Source organism: Xiphophorus couchianus, chromosome 8 (genome assembly GCF_001444195.1).
Source record: "Xiphophorus couchianus chromosome 8, X_couchianus-1.0, whole genome shotgun sequence".
Taxonomy (NCBI): Eukaryota; Metazoa; Chordata; class Actinopteri; order Cyprinodontiformes; family Poeciliidae; genus Xiphophorus; species Xiphophorus couchianus.
This window is the reverse complement of record NC_040235.1, coordinates 6,073,675-6,095,888: the sequence shown is the minus strand read 5'-3', so window position 1 is coordinate 6,095,888 and position 22,214 is coordinate 6,073,675. Positions and strand designations below refer to the sequence as shown.

General features: G+C 40.5%; 4 protein-coding genes across 4 annotated transcripts in view; 2 read left to right on the top strand and 2 right to left on the bottom strand.

Moving 5' to 3' along the window:
- Positions 1 to 22,214, top strand: part of LOC114149750 (protein NLRC5-like) — a 1,536,511-nt gene that overhangs the window by 918,891 nt on the left and 595,406 nt on the right. The window lies entirely within an intron of this gene.
- On the bottom strand, positions 3,552 to 11,919 carry pigo (phosphatidylinositol glycan anchor biosynthesis, class O). Its single transcript, XM_028025847.1, has 12 exons — positions 11,023 to 11,919; positions 10,441 to 10,919; positions 9,686 to 9,829; positions 9,354 to 9,477; positions 9,116 to 9,275; positions 8,494 to 8,676; positions 6,312 to 7,887; positions 6,008 to 6,211; positions 5,668 to 5,852; positions 5,066 to 5,136; positions 4,815 to 4,940; positions 3,552 to 3,715 (listed from the first exon to the last, which is right to left on the bottom strand). Exons 2-12 carry the CDS (start codon positions 10,916 to 10,918, stop codon positions 3,664 to 3,666), a joined length of 3,303 nt encoding a protein of 1,100 aa, XP_027881648.1. The 5' UTR covers position 10,919; positions 11,023 to 11,919; the 3' UTR covers positions 3,552 to 3,663.
- Positions 12,026 to 16,297, bottom strand: stoml2 (stomatin (EPB72)-like 2). Its single transcript, XM_028025907.1, has 10 exons — positions 16,122 to 16,297; positions 14,995 to 15,129; positions 14,488 to 14,587; positions 14,336 to 14,394; positions 14,170 to 14,271; positions 13,958 to 14,092; positions 13,282 to 13,426; positions 13,130 to 13,209; positions 12,769 to 12,897; positions 12,026 to 12,693 (listed from the first exon to the last, which is right to left on the bottom strand). Exons 1-10 carry the CDS (start codon positions 16,161 to 16,163, stop codon positions 12,571 to 12,573), a joined length of 1,050 nt encoding a protein of 349 aa, XP_027881708.1. The 5' UTR covers positions 16,164 to 16,297; the 3' UTR covers positions 12,026 to 12,570.
- LOC114149354 (protein unc-13 homolog B-like) overlaps positions 17,872 to 22,214 on the top strand; it is a 61,931-nt gene continuing 57,588 nt past the window's right edge. The window contains exon 1 of the mRNA XM_028025154.1: positions 17,872 to 18,120. Within this exon, the coding sequence (XP_027880955.1) occupies positions 18,099 to 18,120 (22 nt within the window). The 5' untranslated portion in view covers positions 17,872 to 18,098. The remainder of the gene's footprint in view (positions 18,121 to 22,214) is intronic.

Genomic DNA, 22,214 nt, shown 5'->3' with positions numbered 1-22,214 from the left:
ACTGCCAAATGAAACATTACTCGTTCTCCAACTTTACCAGAGAAATGAACATTAAGGTTCCTTAGGAAACTACAGATTAGCGTCTGATTGGTGTTTTTACACGTCGGTTCTCATCATGTTCCTGTATGTTGGTAGGAATAAAAAATATCTAATGGAGAAAAGTTTGAAGCTTTGAAAGGTGAGAAAGTTACAAAAACCACCGTGAACATGTTCAAACTAGAGTTTCATCTCTGGGTCAGGATGACGTCTTGCTATTGTCTGAACTTTTCACCTTTGACCTTTGCGGTGTTGTTTTTCACAGATTTTAACTAAACTTGTTTTATTTTTCTAGAGATCGTTTCCCTGCTCAAGTTCAACAAATCTGACCGGGATTCGTGTCATCGGCTCGACAAAAACACACAAACATGGACGAGTTTATCTGGGAATCAGAGCCTGGAGTAAAAACCAAAAAGCTTTTTATTTATTTTTTCCCAAAGTGTTTCTGTTTTCTGTGAGAAGCAATTTTGACAAAATTATCCGTACTTGTTTTAAGCATTTTATGATATTACAACTTCAAAATCCATGAACAAGTTCATCACTTTGAGTGACGAACTCAAAGAAGTTTATCACTGTAAATTTAAGGAAAATAATTATTATTTTTCTAAATGTTTTCATGTTCAGGATGTGAGCAATTTTGTGTATACCAGCTTTACATATCTATGGAGCTAAATTGGTTCCAAAAATTTTGTTAAAAGAAGTGAAACTGAAAAAATGTTCAAAACTGTAAAATAATGTAGAAGGTGAAACTGAATAAAATCTGAAACTAGAAAAAAATTTTAATGAAAGGTCATTTTAAAACTTAGATATAATTATGAACCTGAAAAATAATTTTGTAATTGAAAAACTAAAAAATTATTTTAAGACTAAAAAAGTATTTTGAAACAGAAGAAAAGTTCAAAACTACAAAACAAACTTTATGGCCCCATTTTAGTTCCATAGAGTATAAATTTATGTCACTTTTGAAGGAAAGTTGCAAAACTACAACTGAACTTCATTTAGAAGTACCAGAGCAAACGGGGGAACACAAATGCAAGCCACACTTTTCAGATTTTCATCTGTAAAAAAAGTTAACTTTCCTTCATTACAGTAAAAATCTAATAAACTGAAGTTTGTGTTCAGTCCAGAACATCTACCATAAAAACTTTATTCTCATCTAAAATAGAAAATATTCCTGCTTCAAATATTGATAAATTTAGCAAGAAGAATAAAAAAACGTATTTCTGCAACTTTCACTGTTTCATACGACTGGCGGCCATATTGGATTGAAGGTAAACATTCAAAGTTTGACTTTTTGACCTCAAAATGAAACTTTAAGGTGTTTTAAAACTTTTGAAATCATTTTGATTTGTTTGTTGTGAGCTAATTTCTGAATCCGATCTTTAATTAAGAACAAAAATGTCACCAGAAGGCGAAGATGTGAAGGGAGGAAGTCACCTTGGTTTTGGTTCTGAGTTGATTTAATGTTCTCATGTCCGCTGTAATAATTCATGACCCCTGCAGCTGTAAATGCGACTGCAGAGCAACATCCCTCACTCCAAATGAAGCTCTGACTCTGAGCGCAGTGATGACAGATAATTCATCCCAACGCTCTAAAATATGCAATTACTCTGCAGCCGCTCCGGATCCATCGATCACCGTGATCCGCTCGCAAACGTCACGCTTCTGTCGACGCCGGAGTCAAGAGGCAGACAGGTGGACGTTTGGTTCCGATTTACTGCTCTTCAAAATCCAATGTAGAGTAGCAAATGTGAAATACGGAAGGAGGAAAGTGTCGTAATGTTGCTTTGATTTATTTTTTATTTAGGTATAGACTTTCCGACACATGAATTATGAATATTTCAAATGGTTCTACGGCGGACTAATCCTGCCAAAATTAGCATTAAATATAGAAATAAATAAATGGTTTGATGAGGTAATTAAAGTGACAAATATAGCAAAACGTCAGACATTTTCCAACTAATTTGAGTGTACAGTGTAGCAAATTAACAACTGTCTATTATTTTAAACAATATTAAGACTATCATGATTATTTTTCTATTTTATTTCCAATCTTATCATTTTAGTAATTAGCTTCCTTATATTTCGCTATTTATTTTTCTCAGTTTTTTATATTCTGACTTTTGAAAAATATTTTTGTCTCGTTTTCATTTTTCTTCATTTATTTTTATTTACTGACTCTTTCTTTAACCATATATTAATTTATTTTCTCCTCTAATATTTCAGTTTGATTTTTTTTCCTAATTATTTTTCTTTTACAGAAAAGAGGAAACTGATGAAATAATAAAAAATAAATCTGTAAAAAGGCAAAAGGAGAAAACAGGAAGGGAGAAAATGCACAGAGGAAATATTGACGTAAATCAAGATTAATTTTAAAAAACATTAAGAGTAAAGCTGTTCAGAAGCAGCTGGTTAGGTTTTCCTGCGGTCTTTGAACGCATCAGAGTCTCAGCAGCTCATCAGTGAAAACACATCAGCGTTTATTTACTCCTGCAAAGCCACTCAGCAGAAGAAGCGTTAGTATCCATTACTGAGTTGTTCAGCAATAATATCTCCGTTGTAATTACGAGTGTCACTCCAGCCCGGCTTTTAGCATAATGGAGTCATCACAAATTAGCATAAAGGCTAATTTGTTTGATTATGCGTGAATTTGGGGAATTAGTGTCTAAATGATGACGGCTGTGAGGTGCAGGGTGTTCATAATGCGTCCATCACGGCGGCAAATCACCGACATGCTGAGAAAATCTGGTGAGTTTCATCTCTGACATTCATGGTTTATTAAGTCCCTCCTTCCTGCGACCCGGTTCTGGTTCCGAACCAGGAGAAACATCCCAATGGGTCACGAACGATTTGGCTTCAGGATCATTTAACCACTGATGGTAAAAAAGAAAATAACTTAGTGAATAACAAAGAGATTTGAAATAGACAGCTTGTGATTGACTTCCTGAATGTCTTCCGTAGGTTCTCTCGTATGGAACTAAATTGGGGCCATGAAATTAGTTCAATTAAAGTGGAAAAAAAAAATTTTAACTAAAAAAATACTTTGAAACTCAAAAAAACGCTTAAAACTGAGAACAAATTTAAAACTGACAATAAAGATTTGAAACTGAAACAAAAAGTTTTGAAACAGAAAAAATGTAAACTGAAAGTATTTGAACTTTAGGGCTTTAGGGTTAAATATGGTGGTTTCCATGGAAACAATGACAATATCATAAAAATCCAGAAAGAAAACTTGTTAGACTGCAGAGGAAGTTCAACCGGACAAACATCCAGCGAGAGAAATTATGGGATGGTTCAGATCAACTGGAACAGAAAACGCCTTTTAAAACACAGGGCCTATGGAAGATTTATTCTGCTAAACGTAGCAATAAATATAGAAATAAATGGTTTGATAAAGTGATTATAGTGCCAAAAAATTCCATCCAAAGTATAAGTTTGCGTGACAAAAATAATTTCCAATTTTGGCAAGGTCAGCCCTCCATACAGGCGGAGTGTAAAACACACTGAAGCCAATACAAGATGTAGAAAAGTTTTATTAGTTTTTACAGTATGAAAAATCATCACCCGTTAACCAGATATTCATATCGAACACAATCAGTTTTATAAATAAAAAAATGTCCCATCGTCTCAGCCAATCAGAAACATCCCCTGTAGTGATGTCATCAACCTGAGCTTGAACCCGATCAACAGAAACAAACCGACTGAACGATTCCTGCAACCGAAATTACATTAGAACCAAGAATAAGGTAAAAAATTATTATTAATTTACAAACATTCAGGTTAGACTGGCTGGTTATTTGTTCTGAAAAATACTAAATATTATAAAAAAAACTATAAAAATGTGTTTTAATAGCCGGAGGTTTAACTCAGTCAGTTCAGGTTACAGGTTCACATGCTAGGAGGAACAAACGCACAAATACAACTTCTGGTGCAAAAATATTAATTTAACGTTAATTTAATGTCTGAAAGTCAAATATATACAAAGTAGGTATTAGTTTTATTTCTGTAAATGTTTAAATGTATTTATGTTGAATTTTTAGAGAAAATCCACCATTAATTTGTACTTCTGCAAGCATATATGGAGGACTGATCCTGCCAAAATTGAATATGCAAATAAAGTAATTAAAGTGCCTAATATTGTAAAACAAGAAGGGAGAAAATGCAAAGGGGAAATATTAGAGGATGTTGGTAAAATAAACATTTAAAAATACCCAATAAATACAGCGTATGAAAAAATAATGCAAAAAAGGAAACCCATTGGAAGTAAATTATAAAAATTAATAATAGCAATAATTTATGGCACATTGCAATCATATAAGTTTGGACAATTTGTATTTTTTGGAGACAATTTTAGACAATTTAATGAACTTATAAAACCATTTATTTAAGTCTATATCTATTTCCAGTTTTGGCATGATCAGTCTTCCATAAGGCTGAATGTGGAGGTTGAATGATCAAATCCATGATTAAAAGTTCAAAGTAATGACATTCCTTCATGTGCTGGCTTGGAAGTGATCCTGTGACAAGAACTGAGTGAGCCCAGAGTTGGCACCATGAGTTTTGAAGCAGTTTTTCTTCCGTAGTTTCAGCCAAAACAGAACAAACATTCATTAAGGGCCAGCTCAGCTGGGAGGACTTCACCATTAGTGAGGCAGCTTGTAGGAAAAGCCCAACAATCTGGTCCTGAAGTCAGAGTTTTCCACAGACGTGTTTATGGAGAAGTCCGTCACAGTTTTGGGTGTATTTGTGCAACATGGCGGCGGCGGCGGCGTTGCTACCTGGAGGCGTCTGGGATGAGTCTTTTAAACCAGCGACCCACAGCGACGTCGACCCTTAGCACCAAGGTGACTCCGATCAGCAGGAAGCAGCAGCTCACCACGAAGCCAGACGCCTCAAACAGCAGCCTGAGAAATAAAACGGACTTTAGAGGCAAATTACGACCTAAAGAGTCAAATTTTAGCTGTAAAATATGTTAAAACCATGAAAAACTTTAAGATCAGCAGGTTTTCCAATGAATTCAGATACTTACTTGGGTGCAAAGACTTTCCACACCATTAAGTGTCTCCTGAGAATAGCAGCAGCACAGACTGAAGAAAACACCTGAGAAAGAAAGAGAAACAATTTAAAGCAATATGGACATATGGAAGAGGATTAGTGCCACTGAAAAAAATGGAAAAAAAAGAACTTTAACTTAAATCATGAAATCGTAGAAGATTAAAGTCAGAATAACAGGAAAAGTCCAAATTTGTAGAAGAAAAGTCAAAATTCAGATTAAATTGAATATTATATATTTATAGATTACAGTTAGCATATTGGGGAAAAAATAAAAAATTCTGAGAAAAATAGCCAAAATTCAGATAAAAACCACAAGGTCTGAGATTAAAGTGAATATTCTGAGATGAAAGTCAAAATTGAGAAAAAAATCAGAATTTTGAGAAAGTCGAAATTTTGACAATAAATTAAAAAAATAAATAAATAATTCCAAGAAACAAATGACAAAATTCTGAAGGAAAAAATTTAAATTCCAAGATTAAAATCAAAATTGACAGAAAAAGAGATTGAAGTCAGAATTTTCCCAGTGGCTCTAAACCTCCTGACCCAGCAGAACCAGTCGGTTCCCTCTGAACCGACCTGAGCTCCCAGGATAAAGACGTAGCGCGTTGACAGCTGCAGCAGGGCGGCGCTGAACTGCTGCGGTTTCTCTCTCAGCCGCATTTCCATCACGGCGTCTTCGCCTTCTTCGCCGTGACCTTTCACCCCCCTGCCCCCCCTGACCTCACGCACCAGAGGCCAGAACAGCAGCAGAGGGCAACCCACTGGTGACGACATCAGAGTTTATTCATTTTAAAGAAAATATGTTAGATATTTATAAAAAAACAGGAGAATAAAGAATATTTCCATTGTTTCAACATATGAAAAATAGTTTTTGTTGCACATATCATGTAGAAAACGAGTGTAAAATATTATTAACCTGCGAATAATATGTGTGAGGCAAATGTGTTGAGTGTCACCAGGCAGGCGGGCAGAATGGTGCCACTGTGTCCATCTGGAAACCCAACAAAGGCGGCGCCCCATTGGATGGAAGGGAAGGTGGGCAGGTGACCAGTGGAGTGGAAGAACTGGGAGGCAGCCAGTGACCAGAGAACCACTGGAGTCCAGGAGACGCTGAAAACCCCTGGATGAGAGAAGAGTCCATATTTAACCATCACAATGCAGAAATACCAAAACTACTTCAATATTTAGAGTTTTAGGAACATTTCGGATCGACTTCCTGCCTGTGTTCGCTGCAGGCGACCCGCAGAGGTTAGCGGCGGCGGCGTGGATGTGCAGCAGCGCCGCCATCTCCAGCAGCAGCAGCAGGAAGGCCAGCGCCATGCCCTCCGGGTGCAGCAGCAGCAGCCCGACTCCCAGCAGGCCGCAGAACAGCAGCAGCGGGGCGGAGTAGACCGTCCCCAGGCCGTACGCCTCCACGGCGGGCCGGCCGTCCTCCACGCCACCCGCCTCCCCGTCCTCCAGCGAGCGCCGCATGCGCTGGTAGATCTGCGGGATCAGGTGGCGCAGCTCGGCCTGCGGGCTGATGCCGGTGCTGGCTCGGTAGCACGGCGCGAGGGCGGGGCTTCTGGCCGAAGCGGCGGCGCGGGTCTTCACGAATACGGTGAGCGGGTCGGCCCAGATCAGGCCGAGGCCGAGGCCCAGCAGGGCGAAGGCGGCTCTGGGCAGGGCGAGCTGCGCCACGCGGATCAGCTCCGCCAGCTTCCTGAACCCGTCCTCCGGCGTGGCGCTGACGGCCCAATGGAGGCCGGCGCAGACGCACAGCAGCGGCAGGACCCAGCGCGCGGCAAACGCCGTCCCGCCCGACGAGTTCAGGTTGCCGTAGTGACACAGCCAGAGCCGCAGCAGGTAGGCGGAGACGCCCAGAGAGACGACGGACAGGATGTAGTAGAGGTTCTTCAGCTGGCTGTCCTGGAGGCGGGACAGCGGGGAGAGGAACGGCGACGGCGTGCAGCCGCCCTGCTCCTCCCTGCAGCCGTGGAACGACAGCGAGACGCAGGCGCACAGCACCAGGCCGCCCAGGCAGCCAATCAGAGAGCTGCTCTCCTTCCTCACGGCGGCCAGGGTCAACGCCGGCGAGGGCAGCGGCCCCGCCGACTTCAGCGGGTCAGGGGTCAGAGGGACAAGATGGCCGTCCCAGTTGAGGCGCACGGGAACGTAGAGCGCCAGAGAGAGCAGGAGAAAGGTCACGACCCGGCCTTCGTAGATGACGTAGCTGTCGGAGAGCAGCGAGGCGCAGCGGAGGAGCGGCACGGCGAGGGACGGCGTCAGCAGGCGGCGCGCCGACAGCTTCGACACTTTGGCTCCGTTCTTTAAAATGGCCGGCCGGTTCAGTCGCCACGCCCTCAACAGAAAGAGCGCCTCCGAGGCGAAGGCGCCGGCCGCCAGACACCACACCACCTCCACGTAACCGCGGGCAACCAGCTGAACAGCGGCGACAGCGACCCCGATGGTTATCGCTGCGGCAACCGGACCCTTCAGTCCCGCACGCTTCTCCTCCGTCAGCGCGGCGGAGAGCTCCGACATCACGAAACACGCCAAGCAGGCGAACGTGAGGACGGCCAGACCGGCCGCCATCTTGGCCGGGTTGAATCTGGCCCACGTGGCTCGGCAGGTGTCTCTGACGGAGGTCAGGTAGGCCTGCAGGGAGGAGGCCAGGTGAGGCGACGGCGGCAGCCCGGAGCCGACCGAGCCGAGGTAATCAGAGGAGAGACGGGCGAAGGCGGCTTTCAACTCAGAGAGACTCTCTGGAGGAATGTCACTGGACAGAGACGAGTACGTCTCCAGGAAACGGTTGACCTGCAGGAGGAGAGAGAGAGAAAGAATGACAGTAAGTAAGAAAGGTTGGTGGAGTAAAATGTTTGTAGGGCTGAAACAATTAATCATGATCAATCTATTATTGAAATAACCATCAACTAATTTGGTAATCGATTAATTATTATCTGGAGAAAATGTAAATATGTAAACATATTTACATTTATCTGCAAATATGTTTTGGGCAAACCATATCCTGAACTAAAATACTCAGAAATTTAATCAAAACTCTACAAACATATTAACATTTTGCATTCAAGACAAAAATCCAGTTGTTATCTTGATCAAATTCTGTGAAAAAAATCTCCTATTAATCAAATTTTATTATCAGTTAATCCAGAAATAATCCCTGTACTACATAGATGTTACGTTGAGCGGCTTCTCAGCTGCAAATGATGAAGCTTTCACAAAAGAAATGCTATTTAGTTGCATTTTAGGCAATAAAATGTTGATTTTCTTATTAAAGGGAACTTAATTATTTCTTTATTTGCATTTTTAAATAATGTAAAATAACGCTAAAAAGGATTAAATGAAAAATCTGCAGAATGTGACAGTTTATCATAAGAATGATTGTTAGCACCCGAACAGCACCTGTTTTGTGTTGATCCACAGCGCCTCCAGCTGGCTGAGGCGCCTAACTGCACCCTGTGTTTGCTCCTGTGGGGGGAAGAGGGGCAGGAGAACCTGACCCACACTGCTGAATGGGATCGGGATTCCCAGTAACAGCGCCAGAGTGGGAACCAGGTCAGTCTGTGGGACAACATCCGGCTCGTCCTGTGGAAAAAAATAAACATTTTTCATCTTTCTGAGACTTACATCTCCGTTCTATGGAAGACCTGTCCTGACAAAATTAGAAACAAATGTAGAAATAAAGAAATGCCTGGATAAAATAATTAATGTGTCAAATAATGCATCCACAGAATAAAAAGAAGTTTCAAATTACAGTGTGACATAAATTAACATTCCTAATTTTACCATTATCACTATTAATTTTCCAATTTATTAACTTCCTTTTTTATTTAATAAATTTGTCATATTCTGTATTTTTTATTCCATTTTAAATTTTTTAAAATAAAATATTTGTTCACACTTTATTTAACCAAACATTGATTGATTTATTTCCTTGCTTCTCATTCAAGATAGAAACATTTATCTGTAAATATGTTTCAGCCTAAATTCTCCAGCCAGGTTATTTTTTTGGCCCATTTCCCACCTCAGTCGGCGGTCCAGGAAAGATGGCGGACGGGCTGTAGAGGAAGAGCGCGGCGTCCGTCTCCTTCTGGCTTTCCCCGCCGTGGTCTCCGGTGTCGGTCATGCCATGGTCGCCCATCACCACCAGCAGGGTGTCGTCCTGCAGGCGCTCCATCACCGACCTGGAAGGAGAACCAAGCATGATCCAAACCCTGCAGCCTCCGTCTCCTTCAGCATCCGTCTGCGTTCCGCTGACCGACCTGATGACGCCGTCCATCTGAGTGAGCTTGTCGGCCATGGCCGGGTGGTCGGGTCCGAACCGGTGCCCGCAGTGATCCACTCCCAGGAAGTGGGCCACCAGCACGTCCCAGTCGTCCCCAACCACTGCAGAAACCAGCAGAAACAAGCATGGAGGGTAATGCAGCAGACAGGAGCAACGAGGCTGAAGTTGGCTTCTGATTGAAGAGTCTCCAAAAATGAGACTCAATAGAAGCAAAAAGGAGCAAGAAATTACTCAGGCAGTGTAATAAAAACAGCTTTTAGTTTTATGGAACTGAAAGAGGTGGAGAGTTAAGATGGTGTTTCTACATACTGGTGGTGTAGAGATGCTGCAGGATGCCGTTGTCCACCGTGTGCAGGTCTTTGACGTTAAAGGACGGGAACGGCAGAGAGCGGTAGAACTTTTTAGGGAAGAGGTTTTCCCAGGTATCATCGCCCATAAACACGACCCGTTTACCTGCAAATAAACCCAGAATAATTAATAATGTTACAGAACAACAGATGGAATAAACAGAGAAAAGAAAAGACAAAATAAGAAACTAAATAAAAAGAGAAAAATGAAAAAAGGAACAAGAGTATGGAAGGAAAGAAAAAAGACAGAAAGAAAGAATGAGAGAAAAAGAAGAGATGAATTCAGACAGAAAGAAAAGAGAAAAATAAGAAAGACAAAAATAAGAATACAGAAAGGAGGGAAAAATAAAAAAAGATAGAAAGAAAACCAAGACAAAAGTAAAATAAAGACATGAAACAAATGAAGAACTAAAGAGACTAAAGAGGAAGACATAAAGGATGAAAAAAGAAATAAAAGCAGAAAGAAGAAAAGAAAAAAAGATGAAAAAGATGAAAAATTAAATTAAATTAAAGAACAAATAAGCACGTATTTTGTTCAATTACATGTAACTAGCAGCTTCTCTGTTTCTGCTGAATACTAGAAACCCCTCAGCATGATGCTGCCACCGCCATGTTTTACAGCGCTAGTATTGATCTCAAACTATAACTCAGTATCAATCAATCCATCAGAACCAGTAAAAGTTGTGGTCATGACGTCACAGATCCCCACCAACTCACCCATCTGCCCCAGCTGGTGGATAAGGTTGTCCTCCAAGATGGCGCTGGACGCAAAGTTATTGCCAACGTCCACAAAGGTCGGCAGGGAGCCGGTGGTGAAGCCCTTGATCCTCTGCATGGTGGTGGTGGGAGGGTCGGCTCTGAACGGGTACAGCCGGCTCTGTGCGGGCCGGGCCGACACCGTCTCCTCCAGCACGGGCAGCTTGTTCTCATAAGGTCGCGGCGCGGTCTTGGCGGGGTCAAACCGGGCGAAGTCGATCTTCAGGGCGTCGATGATGAGGACGACGGCCCTGCGGAACCGGGAGGGACCCCGGCAGAAGTCCGCCGACTCCGCGCCGGGCTGCAGGACGTCCCCGCAGGCGCTGGTCCGGTTCACCTCCAGCCTCACCAGCAGGAAGCCGCCCACGAAGAGGTAGATGCCCACGAAGTAGGCCGCGCACAGCCACAGGAGCAGGGAGAGAACCGTGAGCCCCTTCATCCTGAAGCGGAACCAACAGAGAAATTCAATAAGTTGAGGTAGAATCACCGGCTAACATCACCGGCTAGCTGCGGCTAATCCGTCCTGTTTCCTTCACTACTGACCTTGTATCGGCTGGGACTTAACCTCTCTGGGCTGGAGGCGGCCGTAAAGCTGTGTGTGTGTAAACACCACTGAGGTTCAGGTGTCTCAGGTAACCACAGAGCAGACAGGACCCTCCCTCACCTTCATTGGGACGGATACATTCACATTCCAGGCAGGTGGACCCGGCGGAAGTTGACGGCGGACTGGTTTTACTGTTACCATCCATCGAGATGTGTTCTGTTAGCCCCGCACTGAGACTGTCAGCAGAATTCAACTCTTAGGTTAGAGTAAATAAATAACAAAGAAACACAAAACTACACAATTTAAGGAGTTTAATACTTTTTAAAAATTAAAATGTTGTTTTTTTAAAATGCAGACTTGAAATAGTTCGTCATGCCTGTAAGACAACGAGCCGGGTACTAACGGTTGAGGCTAGCAGGATGTAGCGATGTGTCACTCTGTCACTATTTCCCCCAAACTCAATAAATTAAATACAGATTAAAATAAAACTGGATTGGGAAACTGATACAAATTAATCAACTTTAATAAATAATTATACGAAATCAAATTGAGCTAATCAAGCTGTTAAAATAACCGCATAAACAAAGGGTAACATAATTATTTACAGGTACAGTACTCAAAAATTGCACTCAAGTAAAATTAGCACTACTTAACATATTTTTTATGCATTAATGAAAATAAAAAGTAGCCACCCAAGAAACGCCTCAAGTGGGAGTAAAAACATATTTGGTATTTGATTTGATATTTAAAATATATTGATACAAGTTAATTCTAACATTAGAAACATAATTATACAGCTGTTACCTAAGTATTTAGCGTCAAACTACATAATTTGTTTTCTAACTAAATATTTAGCTCACTAACTAAACTAAACATGTAGTTGGGAGCTAAATGGAGTTATGATTTAGATTGCTGTTGGTACAAAATAAAATCTTTTTCTTTTAAGAACATTTTGCATGTTTAGTTTAATAAATAAAAATAATTTTAAAAACACACAAAACATTTATTTTTAACTATTTTATTTTGAAAGAAGTGCATGTTGTGGCCCTCAAGAAATTTCAACTTGATGGCAAAAAGTTTCCATTCAGTCTTCAAACTGGGAAAGACAAGAGAACATGCCCATAATTTCCCATAATCAGAGCAACAAAACTCTGCTTTATTTTCCCACTATAGCATCAAGACGACGACAAGGAAGGTAAAAAAAAATCTGTTACTGCAAAAAAACATTACATTTATTCAAAGTTTTTTATGCATCTTTATTAAGGGTGTCAGTAATTGTGTATAAAGAAAAACAAACGGCTGAAAACATGAGTATTTCTGCATTTACATGAGACAACATTTCTGTCCTGGGGGCTGAAGTCGGTTGAACATAAACAGTCTGTGAGGATCGACGAACTGGAGATCTGACCCGGAGGTCCGACGGAAACCAGACGACTGGGTTCGGCTTTCCTCCCAGTCCCGTCGGGTCGGAGGGAACTGTTCGGTCAGCAGAGCCGCCTCCACTGGATCTGCTTCAGCGCTTTCTGGGTCAAACAGCCCGACCTCCTTCACTGAGTCCTCTGCTCCTCTGGTGACGCCAAACCGTCAGGAAGCTCCGCCTTCTTCTCCCCCGCCGCCGCCGATGATCTTGCAGGAGTCGTCTTCGCCAGCTGGCTGTAGATGGTCATTGCCTGGACACAGCAAACGAAACGAGTCGGTAACCGTTAGCGACCAGACGGATGCTGCAGGCGGCGCTGGATACGGACCTGAGTGACCATCCCGGTGATGTCGCCGGTGTTGGACGGCAGCAGGACGGTGTTGGTCTGCTTGGCCAGGTTGGAGAACGCCGAGACGTACTGCTCAGCCACGCTGAGGGAGGCCGCCGCGTTGCCGTTCTGAAAAAACAAACAAAAACACGTTTCACACGGCGACGGCAGAGTTCAGACTCCTCTACCACAGGACGTTCAGGCTTTAGCAGCAACACACTGATAAAAACCGTTTATTTTCACTACATTTGTCAGAAATTAATATTCTGAGACAATTCAAAGATTAAAATAGACTAAAGTCAAAATGCTCAAATTAAAGTCAAAATTGTGAGAAGTGACAGGAAGAAACACTTTGACTCACCTGCTCTGTTAGCGCCTCAGACAGCAGGTGGATAGCTTTAGCTTTAGCTTCAGCTATGGCTAACACAGCCTGAGCTTCACCTGCAGGAAACAAACATCAGCTTAAGATAACATGAACATTTTATCCAATAAACAGACGGTAACCAAACCCACCAGCTGCTTTATTGATGTGCTCTGCCTTCTCTCCCTCTGAGGCCAGAATCTGAGCTTGTTTCCGACCTTCAGCCACGTTGATGGCCGACTCCCTCGTCCCTTCAGACTCCAGAACAGTGGCTCTCTTCTTACGCTCAGCCTCCACCTTCACAAAGTTAATGACATTAATGGTGGTGGTTGTACAGGTACAGCTAAAAAAACTAGATGTACTATTGCATAAAGGTGTAATATTTCACAAGTAGTAACAGATTGCAATCAAACAGCTGCCCTGTTCTGCATATTATGAGTTCCTTTCAGAATGAGCTGTTTTATGGCGTCCTGTCACTTTAAATCCAGATGAGCTGCTGCTGGCCAAGTCCCCTAACCGGACGGTAAGTCAACAACAAAACAATTGTCTTTTCCAGTAGTCATTGTAGAGCGCATACAATGGTAAAACCAGTTGACCAAACCAGCTGGAGCTCCACTTGGGTTGCTAGGTAACGACACAGTGCCAGTTGAATGTGACTTAACGTTCAGTAGGTTTTTGAAATGGCTCATTTTCCAGACAAAAACATGAACTTGTTGCCAAATAAACAGCTGGGTGTTTTTGTTAGCGCTCTGGCTGATTTGAGAAGCAGCAGAAACTCAAACGGAAGTATAAAAACATTCATAGTGCAACCCGGTCCGTGACTCCCACCTGCATCTGCATGGACTCTTTGACCCGCGGCGGGACGCTGATGTCTTTGATTTCGTAGCGGAGGCAGCGGATCCCCCAGTCGTCCGACGCCTGGTTGATGGAGTGGACGATGTTGGAGTTCAGAGACTCTCGCTCCTTTTGGATCAAACGGACGGATTAAAACTCTCCACAGAAAAACACCTGGAGGGACGACAGGCGCTGCTGGGATTTACCCGGAAAACCTTGTCCAGGGTCAGCTTCCCCAGCTCAGAGCGCATGGTGGTCTGGGCGAGCTGAGTGACGGCGTACTCCGGGTCCTCCACGCCGTAGCTGGCCTGAAAGCAGCGCGTCGTCACTTTAAGATCACATGAAAATGGCCGCCAACGGCCTGCGCAGTACCTTAAACGGGTCCAGGATCCGCAGGTAGAGCACTCCATCGATCTGCAGCGTGACGTTATCTAGGAGGGTGAGAAATGTGGTTAGATGCTTTTATTTTGAAATGATGGGAGCGTAAACATGGTTAGAAGCTTTTATTTTGAAGTGACGCTCACCCAGAGAGACGGCGGATTGCTCCGGGACGTCGATCACGATCTCCTTCAGGCTCTGGACGTAGCGCACTCGGTCCAGCACGGGGATGAGGAAGTTCAGACCCTGGAGGGGAAAACAGGGGGAGAAGGTAACGCACATGGAGAGATGGGGTCAAAGGTCACAATCTGTAGAGATTTACAGAGACACGATAAATGATTCAGTCAGAAAACTAAAAAGATACAGACAGTTTCTGGTTAAATTACAAATTTATCAAACGAGAGAGCAGGAAACAGGCAGAGAAGAACCGAGGAAGGAAGATAAGAAAGGAAGAAAACAAGGCAGTAAGCAGAGAACAAAAAGGAAACAAAAGAACAAAGAAGGGAAGGAAGGACACAAGGAGGAAAGAAACAACGTTTAGGAAGTTGGACTGGGAATATAATGTGGAATATTAAACTAATCGAATCTGATCCCAGTTTAGCTGCCGTGTGGGTCCAGTTAGGAGCGTTTCCATGGTTACGGGCGGTTCTTACGGGCTCCAGGATGCGGTGGTAGCGGCCCATCCTCTCCACCACCCAGGCCTCCTGCTGGGGAACGAACAGAACCACTGTGTTCATGGGCAGACTGGAGGCCCAGCGCTGCTGGACCGGACCGAACCGCTGGCTCTGCTGCAGGCGGAAAGGCATGGACGCACACACACACACACACACACCAGTGGTGTTACATTAATCTGTGAGTCACATCACCAGAGTTCCAGTGAAATTTGAGTAAATTACAGCAAATTACTGTAATTATAATCTGCAATATAATTGCTGTGATTATCAGTTACTCTCCAGTCGCTCTGTCAACAAAATTGGCCATTTATCTTGTAAATGGTCATATAATCTTATATTTTCTTTTTCTGTTTTAATTCTCCTCCTCTTTGTTTGTTGCTCTTTTGTTCTGGTTGCCATGGCTACGACTCCATTAACCAAAATGTGTCCTCATTTTTCCCCTTCCCACACTTTGCCATTGCTTCCCTTCCTAAAGGGATTCTGCATTTTATCAACATTAAAAACAGAAATAAATAAATCATACACGCTTACGTCACCACTTTTTATCTGAATTTCTGATACAAAGCATTATTTAACAACATGATCTACTCCAGTAATTTGCTATATCATGAATCCATATTAAAATATAGGAAATAATTTGAAGCCCTAGCAGGTACGATCTGCTTCAGGGAGCAAGCAGCGCCATGTTTTCTGGGTGTTTTAGCAAAGAAATGTGTGTAAACTTCATATTTAAGGCAAGTCGTCTTTATTAGGAAAATACTAATTGATCCAAAATATGACATATTTCATAAGATACATGTAAATATCTGGTCTCAGCTCCTGGGTTACAGGTAAGGAAATTTGGAGAAACTTCTCAAAAAAGCAACACAACAAAAAACAATGTTTAGATGTATTAGCGGTAAATAAATAAAATAACAAAAACCGCTTGTAATAAAATCAATTTTCGACTCTAAAAATAAATAAAAATCAGCCAATATTTTATGTTTTATGCTTGTTCCAGACCCACAGGTGTAGAGAAACATTTGGTTTAATTTTAACTGACGTCTACACGCTGAATGACGTCTGATGGCACGAGCTAACAAGCCGAAGAGAACCGCGACTCTGACCTGCAAAATGGCGCCGCCTCTCCGACACAGCGTCCGTAACATTCTGGTTATTTATTAAATTTAATTATTAGTTATTACTTTGATAGCTCCAGCTTTGTACGCCGGTCTGTAAACGAGCTCATGTGAATGACCCCCTTGTAGGAGGAAATGAAAGTTACATCGGTGGTGCAGTTCTGAAAAACTCCGCTTACGCTGGAAACAGAAGCCGGGCAACATGAGTTCCGCTTTGATAAATAATGGAACTCTTTTTATGCTGTGCAGGGAAAGTTGGTTTTTGTATTTCCCTTTTTGCTCGTTTTTAGTTTAACGTATAGAGAAAACATCTGCTAAAACACTTTTTTATTTTGTTTAAAACTATAACCTGTTTCTATGGCTCCTGTCGGCTGTAAAACATTATTATGTGCTTTTATTCCAAACAAATTTGTCCTGAATGTCAACAAATATAATAACTTTAAAATACAAATATTTTTCATAAACACCATGAATAATGTTGCTCTAATTTATTATTATTATTATTATTATTATTATTATTATTATTATTATACATTTTTGTCAGATGAAAGATGAAATGATACAAAAGGAAGTAAAAACAAAAACAAAAAAAAGTACCTCTAGCAAATTGTCTGATTATAATATTATTAATAATATTAAAATAAAGAATATTTATTGCTATTTCCCTATGTGTTGCAATACTATGAATATAGAGAAATAACCAATTGCACCACTGTGTATTAGTAATTTTGAACTCATTAAAAATATTTTTTTCTCATTTTGGTTTAGTACAATTGTAATAATACAATAGTCTCACTAGGCGGTGCTGTTTATTAATTGAATAATTAATTCAATAAACTTGTTTTCCTTTACTAAATTACTTAATATTTAATGTTTCAGATCAGTTTTGAATTCCAACATAATTTATTTTTGCAAAATGCCAAAATAATAATTTTTTTAGTGGAACTTTTTTAATTTTTCTAGAAGCCTGTATGCATATTCATTAAAGTTTACTGCTCTGATTGATGGCCATTCAGAAAGCTGCCTTACTTGTCTTCAAGCCATTTTTTTGTCATTTAGAAAACCAATTTTCCCCAAAACTTTAACTTCCTGACTGATGTCTTTAGATTTTGCTTCTGTATTTCCACATAGTATTCTTTTCTTATGATGGAATCCGTGTTGAGAAGCGCACCAGTCCTTCTTCCTGCAGCCAAACAGCCCCACATCATGATGCTGCCACATCTGGACTTCACAGTCAGGGGATGCTACTCCGCTTTTCTCCTAATGTAACAATCAACTTAATATTTTTCTCTTTTTCTGCCTCTTTTGTCAATTTTCTTTATTTTTTCTTCATGGTGTCACACAAGGAAGTTGGTTATCAATAAAATATATTGTGTCAATCCTAACTGAACTACAACAGGAAAGGTTTATTTTGAGTTCATGTTTAACAATATCTGTGTAAAACATACAACTAAGGATGACAAAAATATATAAATTATACATATAAATCTCTTGAAGAACTGGACCAAAAGCAAATTAATTAAAAAAATTAATTTTAATGTGGGTTATTTCATTGTTAGGTCAGGAAAGCGTCACCTGTTCCCTCCTCCCTCTCTCTCTTCACCGATTGGTGGAAGTTCTAAGAACGCCCCGCCCTCCAGCCGCAGCGCTCGCTCTGATTGGTCCGCTGTGACGCCAGTAACAGGTGTCCTCTCCTCCTCCTTTCAGGCGCTCTGTCGGGCTTTTCCATCCGAGTGGAAAGCTGGGATGAGAGTTTTAATAATGGCGTGGACTCAGCGGGGAGCAGCTGCTCTTTACTCCCCGTCCGGTACCAGCCAGAAACCTGCGAGCGTCGAAAAACGGATTTTATTGGAGCGCTGAGAGCATTTTAACGGATTTTATTATGTTACCTCACTGAAAGTAAATCTCCGCTGAGAGCTTCAAACTGTGAAACTACCTGCTGCTGGTCGCTGGAAGCGCCTTGTCATGTCGTTACTGTGTGTCAGAGGTAGGTGTCCGCTTTTTACATGGACTTTAAAGGAGTTTCGTAGAAAATCATCGTCCCTCAGTGGAGTAACTTCAAAATTAAGTGTTTGTATCGAGCACAAAAAGTGCCACAATCCTATACATCTATTATTTGTTTAATACATATTTGTTTTAATAAGTGCAATACACAAATAATATTGTATCTTAAAGTATTTAAGCATCAGTTTGTATTTCTTTTGAAGTATGGCGTGCTAAAAGTGCCTTAGTTTCACAAATAATAATAGTATTTAGATAATAGTTTAAGCTTGCCTCAAATATATTGAATCGCAATCAAATAATCAAAAGTCAGAATTAAGAATAAGAATTTTATTTCATGACATTATCAAATAATGTAATCTTAGTAGTTATTTTATGTGTATTATGATAATATATGGAGTGCCAAAAGTGCTTCAATTTAACAAAAATTATATTTAAGTCAAAATTATGAATAAGAATTTGATTTCATGACATTATAAAGTTGTGTAATTTTAATAGTTATTTTTACATTTACTGTGATATTTATATGGAGTTCCAAAAATGCCTCAGTTTAACTGAAATAATATTTAGGTAATATAGTAGTTTAAATATGCCCCAAATTTATTCAATTGCAATCATATATTTAAACGTCAGAATTAAGAATAAACTTTGGGTTTCATTACGTTGTAAAATCATTTATAATTTAATTTATTTGTATTTTGATTTTTTTTTTTTTTTCCGCCCCGCAAGGGGTCTTTTTGTGGGCTCTAGTGTCCCCCTTTTTTTTTTTCAAAGTAGGCTGACAGGAAAGGAGGGAAGACATGCGGTAAACGTCGTCGGGTCCGGGAGTCGAACCCGCGACAGCCGCGTCGAGGCCTCGTTGCCTCTGAATGTGGGTCGCGCTAACCCCTCCGCCACCACGTCACGCCCGTATTTTGATTTTTATTCGGTATGCCAAAATTGCCACAACATAACAAATTAAGAAACAAGTGAGTAATAGTTTGGGATTAATGGGAAATAAATACATTTGATAAAAATAGTATTAAAATAAAATTATTTAATGTAAAAATGTTATGTCAAATGCTCTTATTTATTAATTTATTTCCTCGCTCTTGAAATAAATGAACTAGCATCTGATTGGTTAATCTGCATATTAAATTCACTTTAGATCAATTATAATTACATGAGTTGTTTTGGCCCCGCCCACTGGTGTTCATGGGTAAAGCTCAATTTATTTAAATATTTTTTATTGCCGTTAAAATGAAATTATTATAGATTTAATACATTTTTTGTACATTTGTTGCCAAATTTAAATGATAACAAACAAAAACAAATGTAAAAAAGAATCATTTATTTAATTATGGCACTTTTAGATCTCTATAGTAAAAGTTAATCAACATGACTTCTTAATATCTGATTGGTGAACATTATCTAGTGCAAAAATTATGACTTTATAAATTTAATATGAAAATACACATTGTATATAATAAACTATTATTGTAGTTAATAAAAAATGTATTTTAGTTTGAATGCAAATTACTAAATTGGTTCAGTTTTTGCTGTTTAGTTTTTGTGAACAGTAAAACTCAAACTGTTTGTAAAAATAATTAAGACATGGTGCCTCAGAAGAGACTGTTGACCCAGTTTTAACTTATCGGAGCCGCAGCTACTTGAAGTTTAATTACAATTTTATTGTTTGTTTACATTGAGATACTACAAATATATGAGAGGAAACCATAAAATGGGAAGGAAGGATCCTGCTCTGCCAACTTTACATCAGTCAAGCACCTTATGTAATTTGTAATTCTGTGAAACGGCTGCAGCAGTTGCTGCAGCAGTTTGACCCGGTAACGCTAACAGAGCAGGAGTGAATAAGCTGCAAAGCCCAAAACAAACAACTGGAGGAGAAAACCTGACTGGAAAAAAACCACAAGAAAATCCTTTAAATCGTTCCAATCGGTAAGAAGATGGAACTCAGCTGTTATGATTAACAAATAAACGGAGACATTTTTGATCATTTTGGGCTCCATAGATCCTGTTGACAGGAGAACAGAGTGAAAAACTAAACTTTCCAGGAGTTTGGCTGGAAGTTTATGGTTGTTTAATGTCATCCATCCATCTGTTCATCCATCCATCCATCCATCCATCCATCCATCCATCCATCCACCCATCCATCTGTTCATCCATCCGTCCATCTGTTCATCCATCCATCCATCCATCCATTCATCCATCCATCCACCCATCCATCTGTTCATCCATCCGTCCATCTGTTCATCCATCCATCCATCCATCCATCCATCCGTTCATTCATCCATCCATCCATCCGTTCATCCATCCATCCATCCATCCATCCATCCATCCATCCATCCGTCCATCCGTCCATTCATCCATCCATCCGTTCATTCATCCATCCATCTGTTCATCCATCCATCCATCCGTTCATTCATCCATCCATCTGTTCATCCATCCATCCATCCGTTCATTCATCCATCCATCTGTTCATCCATCCATCCATCCGTTCATTCATCCATCCATCTGTTCATCCGTCCATCCATCCATCCGTCCATCCATCCATCCATCCATCCGTCCATCCATCCATCCATCCATCCATCTGTTCATCCATCCATCCATCCATCGTGAGATTTGTTTTCTTGCTCTTTAAAATCTGGCTCACAAAGGACAATAATTCTGGAAATTCAAGTCTGGAAAAGTTTGGACTTTGACGTGAAGAGTTTTTTGAAACCAAACAAATTTGCGTATGGATGTAATTTACCTCCACGTATGGAAGTGGCAAAAATCTGATTCATTTTTGTTGGGTGAAAAGATTGAAATTGGGTCGTTCAGCCTGCTGTGAAAAAGTCTGGCACAGGTCGCATTCTCACGCAAAGTGGAATTACGAAAATGAATTTGCCTAATGGAGACACACCAATTATGAAAAACTCAAGTTTGTTGATAAAAAATTTTTGCTCCAGGATGTTTTTTGTTCCTCGGCTGCATCAAAGTAGATTTATGTTTGAGAAACTGCAATGGAAACACTTTTCACCTCACAGGAGTCACATAATCAATAACCAGATGTTACTACTGGCGGAAAAGACGACAAGAAGTGGCAGGACAATGTTTTTTAATAACTTACTGCATGAATAAAATTATTTTAATTAAGTTAAGTTTAAGCTTTGTTGGGTAAATCCTATATTAAAATAATAATATTATGTTCTGACATCTTGTAAATATGAATATTTTAAGCTACAGCAGCAGAATAATTATTTCATGAAACTTTGAAAAAGGTTGTTTTGACCTCAACAAGCTGGATGAGAGGAGAGACGCTCAGTTCAGACCTGCTTCTGTTTCAGAAAGGAAAAGGAAATCTTTAAACCCAGCAGGTTCAGATGGAGGTTTGGTCATCGATGCGCCACAACGGGACGCAGCAACACGTCACCAATAAAACCCCAAAGTCACTTCAACGGGCCGATTGAACCCAATCTGCACATTTCAGGCGTTTCATCTATTTATTGGTGTTTGCTATTGGACAGAGAGCCGATGCTATGACTCATACCCTCATGGCTCGACTTAACATTGTTGATTATTTATTGCCAGTTGCGATGATTGGTCTCCATGGCGACGCCATTTCACAACAGATAAGTGTGTTGCTCTTACATGAGGCTCTTTGCGGATATTCATGGGTCGCGTTACGTGTTTCCCATGATCCTCTGGTGTTGGAGACACGTGATTTTATCTACCTGCTCTCTGGCAGACTTAAAACCACTTTTATTGATTTCAGTTTGAATAAACGGAAACATAATGGTGCTTTAATAAAGCTATTATATATTGCATCTAAGTTAATTGCTATGATGTTGAATTTCTTTAATAAATTAACGCAGGTTTTTATATTTATCAATTATTCAAGAAAATATGCATTTAGTCAAGAAACATTTACAACTACAACATGAGTAAATAGGTTATATTTAAGCAAAAACAGTGAAAGCACTAATATAAAAACTAAAAAATATAAAACCTAATTATCTTGCTAAATTATTGGATAAATGGACAGATGATGTCAACTGCAAAGATATTTATAGTTTTTAATGTGTTCGATTATTACAC